This window comes from Argopecten irradians, chromosome 12 (assembly GCF_041381155.1).
Source record: "Argopecten irradians isolate NY chromosome 12, Ai_NY, whole genome shotgun sequence".
NCBI lineage: Eukaryota > Metazoa > Mollusca > Bivalvia > Pectinida > Pectinidae > Argopecten > Argopecten irradians.
Window position 1 is genome coordinate 33,819,666 of NC_091145.1, and position 16,519 is coordinate 33,836,184.

Here is a 16,519-nt window from a genome sequence, read left to right on the forward strand (position 1 = left end):
TACGCCATTCATGTAACAGTCCGCGCATGTGACGTCAAACTCTCAAACCGGTGACGTCACAAGCGTCAGATAATCAATGTTATTAGAAATATATGCATTCAGTCATTTACCATGCATTGTTTGGTTGTTGTTTTTAATCATGAAAACAGTATGTACCGATTGATCATCGTTTTCTCTTTTATATAACCGAACTATAGTTTTATGCGGATGACTGAAATCGAAGCGCAGATGAAATGGTTAATCGGCTTTGAACCAGGAGGCCCAAGACGGGATAGTTTTACACTCTGAACGTGTATATAGATGGGTTTTGTTATATCTAAGAGGCGCGAGAAAAAAATCTATTACCATTAAGTGATCGAGATCGGGTTATCTCAGTCTTGGGCTAAGATTTTGTAACATCGGCTAACGCCTCGGTTGGGATTATGTTACAAAATCTTAGCCCTCGACTGAGATAACCCGAACTCGATCACTTACAGGTAACAGATTTTATTAGTCTGTATGTGTCCATTTATACAATATGTAATCTAGAAAAAACAAAAGTCTATAACAGTCATCAAAGTACATGTATTTATTTTTACCCATAAACCAAATGTTACAAGTAAGCACGTTCACAACTTGCGTGTATATAAGGCTTTGTTTTTGTTCTTATACAACAAGTGTATCTGTCTAAATCGCATCGTCATAATCCTTGTGTTTGGTACACTCTTATCTATTGGATATAACATTAAAATGTTTTAAGAGTAAGATCCTATTTAAATCTCAATTACACGTTGTTCACAGCCATCTTTTAACATCTATCAAAATGTGTGGTTTTTTAATGTCTAGATATTACAGCGCTACCATAATAGACATTTGCCTAAATATATTTTTCATAAATATCTTTACTTGTTTTAAACAGGTATTACAGCGCTACCATTATACGGATGTCGGGCGTGAAAGGCGATGAAACCGCTATATGGCTGTCCGCTGTTACGTCTTTCGTTAATTTTGTTTTTACAATTCTTGGTTTATACTTGGTGGAAAAAATCGGAAGACGTGCTCTCACACTTGGCAGTCTGATAGGTAATGAGAGTTTATGTATTTCTGACACCGCCGCAGTATTATTACGTGTATATTAACGTAATATGTGACCGTATGACCTTTTTGTCTGCAGACAACTTATTTAGTCATCACGTAATGCTTACAATGTATACCTTAGTGCTGTTTAAAGTTATTTTGGTATGTGCCATTACTGAATTATAGAGCAAACTTTTGCTGAAACGATGTTTTGGCTTCAGTTTGTAACCTATAGATTCAGGGAAATGAACTTTTGATCTTTTCAATTTCGTATTTTCTAAATTGGTCTTAGAACATATAATTTCGCATTAAATTTTCACTCGCAAGCATCAGAATAAGCCAAGGTCCTCAATGAATTCACACAAAGAAGTATTTCACAGCCTTTTAAAGCTATATATTGATATTTTGTCGAACTATACATTTGATTTCTGTCATGATTTCTGTATATATATAATGTTGCTGCTCAGGTGCCGTGATAAGTTTAGCCTGGCTTGCGGTCGGTTTCCACCTCTCTGCCGTATACACACCACCAGTAACAACTATAGAACGTATATCAGCCAAATCTCCTTGTTCAACGCTATCGTAAGTAATAATCTTACGATGATCCAACACCTTTTTAATTAACTAGTTGTATATATGCATATAATTAAGCTTGTTTTCATACTAAAATAATTATTTTTTCTTTGTTTTCATACCAAATCTGGCTTTCTGATTGGCCAATATTTTTTTTGCATACCACTATGAAAAAAAATCCGTGAATGGCGCGAAACCCTGATGTCACAATAGAGACATTGACGTTGCGTATTGATTCGCCACTATAATGTTACATTTAAACATACTTCATTTTATCAAATAGAGTATAAAATTAATTATAAGTATTGATGAAAAAAAAAATTGTTTGCTAACTTTTGTGAAAATCCGCTACGCGGATTCACACAGTTTGCAAACAATTTTTTTTCATACCCCGATAAAATTAAAAAATAGTGACATCAATGCTTAATCCAACTCTCTGATTGGCAGATCATTTTTCTTCATATGCTATGTAGACTGGTTCCCTTCCCTTAGTTCTCTACTCTCCGCCAGGCTGCGCTCCGCTCACTAGGGACCGGTAGCGGGTAACCATGATGATTTTTTTGATTGGTCAATCTACATATCCGGTTCGCTGGTACCACTTTTTTAGACGTGGGAAACCCCTTTACGCACGAAGCGACGGATCTTAACGTAAAGAATAAATAATTTATTTGAACGATATATAAACAAAATTAAATAAGATCTTAAGTTTTGAAATCATTTCGTGCTAACAGAGTTTAGAGTGTTCATAGGAACGACGTTAATGACGTTATTTTCTCTTAACGGAAGTAGCCGTCTCCATGATGACATATCATGCGCAGAAATGATGCGCACTACTCTGGAGTTGGAATTCCCACTCAAGATGGCTACCCGCTACCGGTCCTCAGTGAAGCGTACGCAAGGGAGGTAACTGAGGCGGGAACCAGTCTATATGCTATGAAGACATAATCCAAAAATGGCGCGAAAACCCCGACGTTATCATGACGTCACAATAGAAACGTCGACGTTCCGTATTGATTTATAAAAATAATCCATTGGAAAATCAATGGAATCGTACGTTTAACATATTTTACATTATAAAGTAGTCAGGAAAATTAATTATAAGCATTGATGTAACTACTTTTTAACTTCATCATGTTATGAAATAAATTTTGTTTGCAATGTACGCGGATTCACACAGTTTGCAAACAAAATTGCTCTAGTGTAATGCTGTATTTCCTTTTTATTAATTGTATTTACAGAACCTGCAATCAGTGTATGAGAGCTCTGGAGTGTGGCTATTGTTACCTAGACAATGTAAGAGGACCAACTAATAGTTCGTGTTTACCGACAGACTACGAAGATCCCTGGCAGGCCACCATGGGTCGATGTAATTCTACTTCCTTGTCCGGCAACCTTACTTGGGCGTACGACTACTGTCCGACCGATTACTCGTGGATGCCTATGGCAGGACTAGTTCTCTATCTTATATTTTTCGCACCTGGTAAGAAATGTGTTAGGAGGTCATATTGAATATTTCAGGAAATTAATGATTAATGTGCTGAAAATACTAATATTTAAAGTGATATTACACAAGATTTGTTGAACTCTGATATATCGAGAGAAAATGATTTTGCGTCTTTTATAACCGATCTGGGATTCGTAAGTGAGAGTTTGCTAATGTTATATTTTAAATTTCAACATCCTATTCAATGTTGAAACTCATTTGAATATATTCCATCTTTAAAGAAAATCAAGCCACCAAATGAATCAAAGGTTCGTAAAATGTCGAGCAAACTCGAGCAGCTCGAGTGATGAAAGAAGATTAGGATTTCTATATTACATCGTCCGTTGTTAATTACAGGTATGGGACCCATGCCATGGACAATTAATTCCGAAATATATCCCTTGTGGGCAAGAAGTACTGGCAATGCTGCTTCAACATTTACAAACTGGATATTTAATCTTGCAGTATCCATGTCTTTTATAAGCCTTACCGAAACTTTAACGAGACAAGGTATGTACATACTTATGACCAATAAATTATATTTTTAAAAAACGTCAAAGATTGTCCCCACGCGTAATGCTCTTAAATACGTTTTCTAACAACGTCGAATAATGCCAGTTTAATTGATTAATGCCCGTTCATAGATACATCGCTGAGTCGCAGTATCGGATAAGTCGCTGACGAGTAGTTTACTCTGTATACAACAGGAAGAAGAAACGATGATTTGTGCTATATTTTAATAAATAAGATTTAATAGAAGCATACAAGTTGGCAGCAAAAAGCATTAGAATGATACCATGAAAGAATGACATATCTCTCGGTGATGAAATTGAGACATCGAATTGAAATACCCAACATCTTTGTAATATCCTACTCTCAAGCGTCCATGAAACATTGCTGAAAACAGTCCAACGTATGCATTGTAATTGCAAACATTGTAAATTGCAAACATTGAAGGCATTTTCAACTGATAGGTAAAGATTAAGATTGAACAAGTTAACACATTATTCTATTAAAAAGCAAATGTGTAGTTGAAGATAGCAAAAGATTTGCCTTTTACATAATTTAAAAACGGGTTTCCCAAGATTTATATAAATGAGTTCTTCACATGCTTTAGTATTGGGCTCGTATTTAAATTTCTCTCTGCAGTAAAGCATCAATAAACTGTGCAGAAGCACTATAGTGATATCAAAACTGTTTGTCATTGTCATCCTCTACAGCTGGAATGACCCCGTCCCTCTCATCTTTGATTATCCAATTCCATTATCGAGAGAAATGCTCTGAACGTTTGTACAATTCGCAGTCACGACACGAAAATAAGACTACTTTCCAAAATACTAAAGGAATGAATGATTCAATGTGTTTAAGATAGAACGCTGGGAAAAAAAGACGATTCAATGAATAAAACACGATAAGAACGACAAACCCAGGTTGACACAGTAGGCATTTATCATTTATACAACGTACAATGTAAAGTAGGCGGCGAGACTGAAGTAACAAAACATAAAATCCTAGAGTAATAATAGTAATAAAAAGATTTGGGAAGTTCACTGCAGCATTTCTGCATATAAAACTGGTAATAGAAATTGTAATTTCAACTTTGAATTAACAAATGGCAAATCTAAACGTGGGCAAAAAACAATGGAAAATAACAATTTCGGTGTGTTCCGAAACATCATGTGATTTTTTATAATAGCCACTGTGACAACATAGACTAAATTTAATGATGCCACAACCTGGATGAGGATAGTATATGCAGAATAAGCAATCAGTGTCCACCATTACATACTTCGAAAGGCACGTCTTCATCGATTTCATCAGTGGCCTAACAGTTAAATATATACCACGGTATCCCTTTAAAGTATCTTATGCTTATAGTATACAATGTTCATTTTGTAATTGGTTTACTTTACTTTCATCTTTGTTTGAAAGACATGTTATCGATATTCATTGTCAGCTAAGCAATCTAATTAAAATTGCATGCCTATTTCTACTCCGTAAACTCCATATCGATAATGAATAGTAGATAATAACGTGGAATTTTAATCAGTGAATTTTTTAAAAATGTTTCTATTTTGTCATATACTAGTATGATAATCAGCGAAGTTAATTAAATGTTTCTATTTTGTCATATACTGGTATGATAATAAGCGAAGTTAGTTAAATGGTTTTTTTTTTTTGTCATTTACTGTATGATAATGAGCGAAGTTAGTTAAATGTTTCTATTTTGTCATTTACTTGTATGATAATAAGCGAAGTTAATTAAATGTTTTTATTTTGCCATATAGTAGTATGATAATAAGCGAAGTTAATTAAATGTTTCTATCATGTCATTTACTAGTATGATAATCAGCAAAGTTTATTAAATGTTTCTGATTTTCCTATTTTTCTTCTTTTTTTATTCAATGTGTAGTGTATGAGTTCATTTTCTTTTATTTTAGGCACGTTTTGTCTGTACGCTGGGATGGCGTTTATTGGCGTGGTGACTCTGGGCTTTTTGCTGCCCGAGACGAAAGGAAAGAGCCTGGAAGAAGTGGAAGGACTGTTTGCTCAGCCATGGTGCAGCGGCGGACAACCAATTAGTTACAATACAAAAACAATTCAATATGTACACATACGTGGTCTTAATAGAGACGGTCGTGAATCAGAATTAGACTCACCGGAATGATGTTAAAATCTGTGAATTATTTATCCTGAAGTACAGAACCTGAATAAAAGTATTAGTACGCTTCATACCTTTACATAAATACCACGCATAGTTAAAGTTTGATGTATGTTTTACTGAAATCCCATAGCGTATAGTTTTTATGTCTTCAATATGTCAAATATTGAAATCAATTAAAACGTAAACTCCGAAAAAGTAACGTGAAAGCTGACAAAACGCATGATGTTTATCTTAAATTATCAAGTGTATTAATACTGTTATTCAAGTTCTGTATTTCATAAAAGACGAAACGTTTGACGGATTTATAGTCAATCTATGATCTCCTGTTTATGCTGTTTAGATATTATTGAATGGTGCATACATAGCTCATATATTCGCTGTCCCCGAGTTTTAATTGTTCGTGATTTACATGTTACAGATGGGTTTCAGCCGACACGTCGAACTAAATTCCTGTTTCTCATGTATGATTGTTTATAAAGTTTTCATCATGTAATCATTTCTATGCTTTTTACATTCCTAACTACGTCAAAATTTAGATTTCTGTATCATCATAATAGAAAAAATAATCCTGAAATATTCTTTAAATATCTCCGTGGATATACAGAATACAAAAGTACAAGTGAAACTGTATGCCATGTCTCTTTTGGGAAAAAGAATACATGCTAAAAATGGAATGTTATTTCAAAGCTACCTTACCTTGTCAGTGAAAGAAAAAAGCCCGATACCATATTAACTAGATATTAGTATTGACCTTTAATGTTTGTTAAAAGTTAGATTAAAATTTAAAGTTAAACTTTGATATGTTTTACTAAACAAAATAGCTGATCTCACCCTAATAGCAGAAAGAGTCTGTGATTATTTTTATATTATTCCAAACGTAAGCAACATACAAAATTTGTCCCAGAATCTTGAGTTGCATTCATGAGACAAGTAACATTAGCCGAAATATGGCAAAAATGCAAATATGTTGCTTTTTTTATTAGTTTATGTTTGACATAACCAATATTAAACATTTTTTATATTTACAATTTCTTAATATTTTGTTAATATTATGTTATACTTTTATGCAGTCACTGATGTAGTACTTTTAATGATATAGTCACAATATATGCCTGATTCAATGTGCAGTAATGCTACCGAGTGTTTTAATCATTGAAATAGGCCATTAATATCTACATGAAAACATCATCTGTTTAATAGCATATCATCGCGCTGGCGACAGCGTTCGTAAATTTGCATTTGGTGCGTTTCGAAACAATATATATAACGCCACTTAGGAGATGTGCTCAAAACGAAATCTACAAAATTCATACTAAATCATATTTCTTTTACTCAATTAATGTTAATGCTTAGAATTTCAAAAGACTGCTGTTGTATGAAGTTTAAAAGTAAAGACATTAATTGGTCACAAATTTACCATATGAAATATACAAAATAGCAATAGAAGTTTCTGTCGATTACATAGTAATAGTATTAAATAATGCAAATAACATAACAGATCGATATTACAGTAAGTAGCAGACTGAATTAAACCTGGTCTCCTTCCTTTGCCTGATAAGACATTTCTGCCTTTTACACCAAGAGAACCATTTACTAAAGCATAAATGTGGGGATGTTTGAAATAGTGGTATATAAGACCTATAAAATAATGATCAAGCCAATGGTCTCGATTTAACCGAAATAGATCGTTGGCTAACCTCGCCGTCTTAATAGTTCATTATTTAATCGTATTTTTATATTACAACAAAGTGTATCATTCAGAACGAAATCATTCCTTGTCGAACCACCAATTGTGACCGTAGTCATTTGTGTAGACCTGTTACGTTTGATAGATATGTCTGGTCGTAGTCATTATTTTGTATTTCTGTCACAATTGTCTAGAAGTCGGACTCATTATACAACAAAAGAAAAATCAAGCAATGCGACAAGAGCACTTATCACAAACCACTACGGTATCTAAAAGACACTTCTTCTTATTAAAAACTTTAATGAAATAGCAACATTTATTGTCATCACATCACAAAAATCACAATACAATAAAGATCGATAGCATCAAATTTAAAAAAAAATGATTGGGAGTACCAGGTACAGCAAACATAGTCTAAAATCAATATTAAACTTTTTTCGTTTTAAATCAGTAGACTCCAAAACTTAATAACAATACCTCGAAAAAATGTAAGCGAACGAAATGAATGAGAAAAGTGATTTGTGCCAATCATAACAAAACCAAACAACTTGAATGATCTTATTTAATTAAGAGCAAAGACCACTATTCATTTCGGGCTATCAGTATATTATTGAAAAATAATATGAATAGAAATGTATTTCGAGAATTTTTTTAAACTTTAATTTCATTTTAAATACTCATACCGTATCGAAAATGTGGTGAATTTTGAAAAATGAAGTTAGTAGATTAGTAACAAAATATCTTAATGTAAAAATTACCAGATAGTGAGTTTCCACGTGATTTGCCACACGTAGTGAACTATATATATATATAATATATATTTGCCATTATGATTTATTCAGTCGGCTCCCGTTCCTGTTGACTGTCTTTACTTGAACAGTTACAGATTGTGGTGTTCATGTGTCTGTTATAAACTCTTTGTAATCCAATAGAACAGCAATATTTTGTGATCATAATTTAGTTACAACATTCCTGTCGTTCAATGTTATGTGGAATTATTTTGTGATAATAAATAAAGTATTTTATTTGTTTTATATTGTCCTGTTCATTAATTTGTTTGGTTCCAGTATAACGTTTAACCGTAACAGATAGAAGGGAGATCACTCTTATATATGAATTGGACGTAAAGTATTTGCCACAAGTCTGCAATTGGTTAGTTTTGTTCATGTCTTTCAGCAAATAGCATTTTTTCTAAAATACATTTTTCACTACATTATGTAGCATTGTCAGATCTTTTTTCTAGATCTTAAACAGTAAGCATTTTCACTATTTAAAGTTCCAACCCCAGATTCCAAACAAGAGTTTCCGTCTTTATCCATTTTTTCTCCCAGCTGGAAAGGCGTTACGGAAAATTGCGGATGAAGTTGAGAACAACTAGAAAGCATACTGTGCAATGGGACAGTTTCGTGCACCATCTTTGGAGAATATTGGGTTCCTTTATCACAAGTTTCTTTCTCTGTAGATGTGCTAGCATCACGAAATCTGGTCTCTTCGGTAACATCATTATCACTGTCAGTTATTAACAACTCTGGAATATTAATTTTGTTTGATTCGTCCTGAAGATTTGATCCCTCCAATGTACTGTCCGTGGATTGGACTGATGGAATGGAATACTGAGTTTCCATTGAAGAATCACATCTATCAAAGTCGAAGTCGTCACTACAATCGGCGACAACTCTTGTCAGCATATCGTTCATGATGTTCTTCACTTCCTCTGCGTCACTCTGAAACATAATCTGAAGAAAACAAATACGTGCAGAACTAATAAGTTAAAACATCATTAAAATAAGTGTTTCTAAATTTATAATTCAACATGTTCATTTAAACTTTATCTTAGTTACAGTTACATTTAAAGATGCTCCACCGCTGACAAATGACATTTTTCGCTACCAAAAACAGGAACAGGCGATTTAGTATTTTTCTTCAATTGCAAAAGTTACTTAATTACACCATTACCACCATTGAAAAGTTTGAGCACCTAATTCTATTTAAGACAAAAATATTAAAAATAATTAATTGCATCTCTTTTACGTCCTATTAAGCCAGGTCATATAAGGATGCCAGTTTGTTTGTGAGGAAGCGGAGTCGGTCAGACCTGGCAACTGCCCCACAATTCGAATCCCGTAACCACTCGGCCACCGCGAAAAATATTAAAAATAATTAATTGCATGTGGCACTGTGTATGGAATGAAGTATTGATTGCGCATGCACTAAAAGCAAAATAAATTATTTTTATTATTTTTGTGTTAATTAGACATATATACACACGATTAAACACAAATTATTGTTAAATTGATATATATCGTTTATGCTTTGTCGGCGGTGGAGCATCTTCAAATAAGATAACTTTGCCAGACACATAATCAAGGGAACCAAATCAACTGAATGTAGATGTAGTCAAAATGAAAAATAAATGAAATGAAGATCTACAACTAGAAAAAAAACCCATAATAATGACAAAGGATTTTTTCGGACGACGACGCTTGCCATACTTTTCTAGAACTGAATTTGGTCAGAAGAGTAAGTGTGATGAAAAGAAAACGATTTAGTAATATCAACACACAATTAAAAATCAACCTTCAGAAGAAAATTGTTTGTATACAGTACCTCCTCTTCTTCATCCTGATCTAAAAATGATTCTGAAATTCGGATAAAATAAGTTATTATTTTTAAGTGGTCTATACGTGACATAGTCTTAATCTCTAGGTCATGTGACTGAATAAAAAGCAGTCAGTCTGTAACTGACCACAAATAAGGCTGAGAAAGCTAACTGCAAATATGTGGGTAGTTGCCGAAAGCTACCCTTGATTAGACTTTGTGTTGAGATACTTTTTTTTACGTTTAATGTATTAGTGCAAACAGGTTTACGTGTTTGTACATGTTTGTACAAATATGTACAAGTTATCAGTATTTACCGCGACTGTTTATGAGGCAGCTCACCTTTTTGATGGGGAAGTTCATCTGACAGCATCCATTCGTCCATTTTGTCTTGTTTTTCGAGTGCCTGCATCTGAAATTTAATATCATCTCGTAATAAGTCCGAAACGGGAAAAGGTAAATCCACGTTCTTTGTATAAAATAATTTACCAAAGGATATCAGAACTACAAATGTATCAATGATTTTTTTCTACTTGTAGTAATATGAATTAAATACGTACCTCGTCCAAGATCTCCGTCATCGAAGATCGTTTTCCACCTGTTAAGCTACAAAAGATGGGGACAATAACAGATGACATTAGACTGAGGGTCGTTACTAAAACCTTCTTTGATAGCAATTTTGAATTATGATTTATTTAATTGTAGCCTGTATATTACAATACTTTTTGGTTGCATTATCTTTATTATGAAAAACAATTAGTAGAACTGATGCTGTGATAGATCAACAAGCATAATTCAACATAATTATTTTATAATTTGTATGATTCTAATATGTGTGCATTTGTTCGAACTAAAATCAATATTATTCATAACAACATGATTTTCATTACTGGTTCTCTTCATATTCTTCGACTTTTTGCGCCTGGATTTCACCAATCTGAAAGATATAAATAATCATGTAGTAAAAAATCATTACAATGTATTATTACCAGTGAAGGAAAATACCAAAATACCATAAATATGTAACCACAAACATAACACCAAAGGCAATTTGAATATTGAAGCTATCTTTATAGATACCGGTATGTGATTTTTTTAAAGAAATAATTATTTACATTGAGTGAAGCGGACTCCGTGGGTGAAACTTGCATTCTGATCGTCTCCGGAAACAACGCTGTCTCAGATATTGTCATGCGCTCTGAATTAAAGCTAAACACAAAGGTCATAAACTACGTATGAACGTTTCAAAATGTAAAAACAATTAGAAATGATTCCTAGTACTCCATTCTGTACAAGTTAAGACGAGTTCCTTAATGTCTGAAAAGATGTTCGACTTTAAATTTGTTAGGATTGATACATTTTTTTGTAGACTTATCCAATATTTAAGACATAGAAATAAGAACTGAATTGATTATTAAACTGTAGTATGAAACTTACAAAGCTACAAAAACGCATACCTTTGGTCAGCCATGGAATCCCTAAAATCACTCAAAGTTGTTATAAATGATCCTTGGCTTCTAGCGGGCATGTTCAGCTTGTTGGCAACGCCATGTGAACTCTGTCGAGTCGAATGCTTATCATGAGTTTCATCATTAGACACAACAGGTTGTAATTGTTTCTTTGGTGTGAATTTGTATAATGGTGTCTGGAAAATGGCTTCATTCAAATACATTCCCCGATTTGACGTTTTGTCTTGATCAACCTTTGCTGGCGAAAGATTTTCCTCAAATGTATTCTGATCCTTCACCCTTTGTGATGTGTCTGGGTTAGAAAACGTAAACCTCTGTGATGATTCAAATAAGTCATCAGATGGAGATTTGTTAGTAAGTGGAGTTTGTAAAAAATCTTCCCCTTGAAAAACGTTGGATCTCATTCTGGTGCCTGCTAGGTTGTCACCATCGCTTAAATCCGACAGATCCACATTTCTGCTCAAATGATTCGATCCTACTTTGGGAATCGCATTGTCTTCTCCTTGGTACTTCCTAATCGGTGTCATCTGAAAGTCCTCTGTTATGAACATGTTCTTCTCCGTAGAATTGATTGGTTTAGAAACAAACGGTATAACAGGTATATCCTTATCTGAATTATCCAACGTCTTACTATGACCTTGTTTCAGATTCATATCAAATAAGTCACTGTCAAAATCTTGATGTTTGATGCGTCGGCTACTTTGGTTATAAGGTTCGAACTTGACGGTGGTGTGGACTTTCTTTGGTAGACTAGAGTGCCTGAACATTTCATCATTTAATTTTCTATTCCAGACTCGTCCGCAATCAGCCTCACTGATTGGTGTTTGTGTCTTTCTTGGTATGTCAGGTATCTGTGTAGAACAACAATTGTCGATGTATTTCAAAAATTAATAACAAAAATGTCGAAAAGAACAAGTAGGAAGGACCACGTACTCTGGAAATATAAACGCTCTTTGTTACATCAACGACATCACCCGTCATATAATTCTGGATCAAATTTAAATGGTAATAGGTTGTCGACATAACAGAACTATGGGGGTGACAAGAAGCACAATGTAAAACAAATGGAATTCCTTTTATGCAATGATATTGTCGATTCGATAACTAGTACCAAATACAATTTTATATTATTAAACGATAAATCAAGAACACCATGTAAGACTGGGACTAATAATAATGCAAGAGATACAGTATCACAAAACCTTGACGCCATACAAATATATTGTATACATCAAATTATGAAATAAACAATGATTGCATATTTATATGAAACCTAAACCCGTCATAACAAAAATAACAAAAAGGAAATGTTTTTATTAGTTCTTCATTAATCATTAAAAAGAAGCAAATTTTGGACAAATCTCTTCAATAGATGATCTTTTTACCTTGAATTTGGTTTGACTGTTACTATATTCGGACATCTGTAAACTGCTCGATTCGTCATCACTTGAATATGACCTACACCGATTTTGACTTGACTTTGGGAAAAACAAAGCGTCTTCAAACGGAGACTTGGTCACTTTGCGGGCTACTCTGTCAAAGAAAAGAGACAAAAACTAGACAAAAAAAATTAAAGGTAAACAGATATTGATTATACCTATTTTATAGAAAACTATTTATCAAGTATGGATGTGATGAAAATTATGCATCATTTGAATATACGAACTGTTTTTGATGACTTGCTTCTAAAAGGTGCAACTTTGAAGGAGTTTTGATCGGTGAAGTTGGCCCCAGGTCAATATCGCCGCGGAACACGGACTTTTTGGACCTAAACTTGTCAAGATCAAGCATTTTCAGAGGACGGCAGGGCTGCTGAACTAAATAAGATAAAAAAAATACATACTGTTGTTATATGATATTTCAATGAATTCCATATATCATAGATGTCTAATACAACATATTCGGACTGTTGCTGATCGATTTACAAGTCATTGCCATGATTTTGCATAGTCGATTTCATTTGAATTGCCAAATAAATAGGTTACATAATGTTAATATTTAATAATTTAATTTCATATGTTAGACTCAATTCTATTGGTTAGATCTTTGAGGTTAATTTTTCATAGACAGTATTCCGACCTCATATATACAGAATGTTTTCGCGGAAAATTTTAAAAACGACACAGTCCTTGGCCAAACTGATCTATTGGAAATGATATCAATGCGCTACAACTGTATTTATTTTATTGTATAGTAAAAGCACGGAATCAATGCCTAATTAGTACCTCATTAAGTCATTCAAATTAAATTATAGGCATCATACTCAATATCTTTTGGGTTTATGAAGTCGTACACAAAAAACGAACGAACATTCTTTTTCAAAGACGCTACGCGTCTATCAGAAGACTGTCCTTCAATTTTTTGTATATGACTTCATTAACCAAAATGATATTGAGAATAATGCTTAACTGTTTCAAGAAAGAAAACAAATGTCATCAAAATCATTAGACAATAATTTATCATTAACACTCGGATTCTTATGATCGCCTTCATTGATAATTCATGTAGAATAAATCACTCTTTATGAATTTGAAATTATGAAATCCTGCACTTTCGAGTGTCGCTAAGGGTGTTTAAATTTAAAGCTATATAATGTTGGCATTACCATAAATAAAAGGATTGAATGAATTCATTACCTTGGTGATTTCAAAATTTAGTTTACTTACACGAGAATGAATCTGAATGCATAGTTGAAATAGTATGAATTGCTTTTAAATCTTCGCTGTGCTTCTTGCCGGAAGGAATAATTTTATGACGATTCCCTGTCTTCCCATCAAACTTCCTCCTTTCAAAGAATTCCTAAATCAAAATAATTGCATTTAATGACAAAAGCACCGACCACAAGTAGCCAGAAAAGAAAGAAATGCAATCCCTTTTAAATTGTCTAAGTCTCTCAATCTGCAATCAACGTGACCGACTGGCTATATGAAGAGTGTTTAAATTCTCAAAAGTCCATTGATCATTTCTCTGTGGTCACATTTCGAATTCCCGTGCTGGATATGATTCAAAATGGTAAATTTAAAGTTGCAATACATAGATAATGGATATTGAGGGTTTTGAGTTATATTCCTTTTTTTTAAATGTCTAAAAAGTATTCTTTGTCCCTCTAGAACATGTATAGCATAGTGTAATATTTTCATAGCGTTAAATTTCAATGTATCCATTGAACTATGTATTTTTATGATCTAGTCTTACATTGAAACAATTGGTCTTATGCTATGATTTAAATTAAGTTAAATAACTACTTTTGCGGGAGCAGCAGAGTAGGCCTGTGCTATATACGTTAAGTTGTTAACCCACTCATTATTTACATGCTTAAATAGTCCTAATAAGCGACAGGAAAGAATCTGACATATACTGGTACATGTCACAGTTACTATTAAGCACCTTAATATTTGTTGAGAACAATTATTGTCAGTTTAGATTGTAAACTGAAAATTCTGCCTCATGTACATTAGAAGTGTACCATATTTGGGTTGCGTACCAATTTGGGTAGCGTCACGTTATATCCTAGTAGATTACATTTTGCACTGACATGGACTCAATAAACATGCTTTCTAGTATTATCATTAGCAACGTGGGGTCATCATTCGGAACATGTGAATGACCCAATTACAATCAGCTGTTGACGATGACGGGAGAGAAAAAATATGGGAATTTTAAATTTTAATGAAAAATATGCAATTGTCGCGAACATAAGTAATACATGTGTAGTCATTAGCGTGAAAAACAGGGGTTTAGTTTAGATTATGAAGGTAGTTTATAATGATAATGGAGCAGGTGTAAATTATGTAGACTAGACTACAAAAGCCCGGCGAAACTGAAGAAATTATAGAGCGTCGTACAGTTAGGCCTAATGTACGCCATTATTCGGTTTTAATTTATTACTTTCTACATCATTCGATTCGTTATATGATTTTTTGTATCGAAGGGCCAAACTAGAATCTACATGTTTTGAACATCTGTCGCAGTTTCCCTGACAGTGGCAACAGTAGTTAAAGGGACAATTCACTCACGCTAATTCTTTTACATAACCAAGAAGCAAAATATGGCATAAATGTATTGTTCTACATTTCTCATGAAACATATACTATAAGATATTGACAAATTCCACATCATTGTTTAGTATTTTAATTGATACTGTTGTAATTACAAATCGTTGATCAATACGATTGAGCAGGTACAATATGTACGCTGTACCAATATCCGAGCCAAAGTCACGCACGTTAAACAAATGAACTACATAACCACTGTGGAGGTGATATAATGATTTTTTAGGCAAGACAATTCACCTAATAAGGTAAAAACATTTCTGTCAGAGCGATTTGAGCTGTTCTAGACAAAAGTAGCATTACTCTACGAGCAAGGGACTGGGTTCGGCATACAAGATATTCGACCACAATTTGTAATGGCGGACAGCGAGTGAGTTTGAACATTTCACACGCATTTCACCACCATGGGATTTTCTGACATATCACAGTAAAACCGACTGATCTAATTCCCATTAGAACTGGGGGTTTTCCGATATATATACAAATTTAATGTTCTCGTAGAATGAATTGTCCCTTTAAGTGGTGGATATAACGACAGTAATAGTAATCCCTGGTTGTGCTCTTGATATGTGGATCTATCTATAGGCCTAAATGTACATGCACATCGACTAGACTAATGGCCTGTTATTCATCCCCATACCATATTGTTGCCTAGACTAAGCTTGTTAGGTCCTAACTGTACTGTAGGCATACTGCTCCTACTGTACTCTAGGCTAACTGCGATGTCAATGTAGATAACTTGTATTTCGAATGTCTTGGGCTCAATTGAGTACCGATAACCAATTGTAAAAATACCTTCTGTATTTTCTTTTCATTTGAAAAGCGTAGTCGGTTCCTAGCTCCGCCAACCCAGTTCATATTTGCCGCTTAGCTACTCACAGTACGCTTCTGATGCAGACGACGGAAGTGGGTCAAAGGTCACAAACTCGTTCTGAT

The 16,519-nt window shown here is 33.7% G+C and overlaps 2 protein-coding genes across 2 annotated transcripts in view; one reads left to right on the top strand and one right to left on the bottom strand.

The window, feature by feature from the left end:
* LOC138304693 (proton myo-inositol cotransporter-like) overlaps positions 1–8,495 on the top strand; it is a 61,321-nt gene extending 52,826 nt beyond the window's left edge. Inside the window, exons 5-9 of the mRNA XM_069244898.1 lie at positions 899–1,062; positions 1,524–1,638; positions 2,868–3,109; positions 3,470–3,622; positions 5,554–8,495. Coding sequence (XP_069100999.1) covers positions 899–1,062; positions 1,524–1,638; positions 2,868–3,109; positions 3,470–3,622; positions 5,554–5,780 — 901 coding nt within the window. The 3' untranslated portion in view covers positions 5,781–8,495. The remainder of the gene's footprint in view (positions 1–898; positions 1,063–1,523; positions 1,639–2,867; positions 3,110–3,469; positions 3,623–5,553) is intronic.
* LOC138304692 (uncharacterized) lies at positions 7,735–16,500 on the bottom strand. The gene is made up of 11 exons (XM_069244897.1): positions 16,379–16,500; positions 14,198–14,330; positions 13,198–13,348; positions 12,917–13,064; positions 11,520–12,382; positions 11,178–11,271; positions 10,953–10,999; positions 10,623–10,668; positions 10,405–10,474; positions 10,072–10,103; positions 7,735–9,200 (listed from the first exon to the last, which is right to left on the bottom strand). The coding sequence occupies exons 1-11, from the start codon at positions 16,439–16,441 to the stop codon at positions 8,691–8,693; spliced, it is 2,157 nt and encodes a 718-aa protein (XP_069100998.1). The 5' UTR covers positions 16,442–16,500; the 3' UTR covers positions 7,735–8,690.
* Positions 16,501–16,519: the final 19 nt, after the last annotated feature.

Coding starts and splice junctions, on each gene's coding strand:
- LOC138304692 (XM_069244897.1), bottom strand. CDS start 16,441: ATGAACTGGGTTGGCGGAGCTAGGAACCGACTACGCTTTTCAAATGAA. Junction 13,349..14,197: donor GCATTCAGATTCATTCTCGT/GTAAGTAAACTA, acceptor TATCTTATTTAG/TTCAGCAGCCCTGCCGTCCT. Junction 12,383..12,916: donor ACAGTCAAACCAAATTCAAG/GTAAAAAGATCA, acceptor TGTTCTACACAG/ATACCTGACATACCAAGAAA.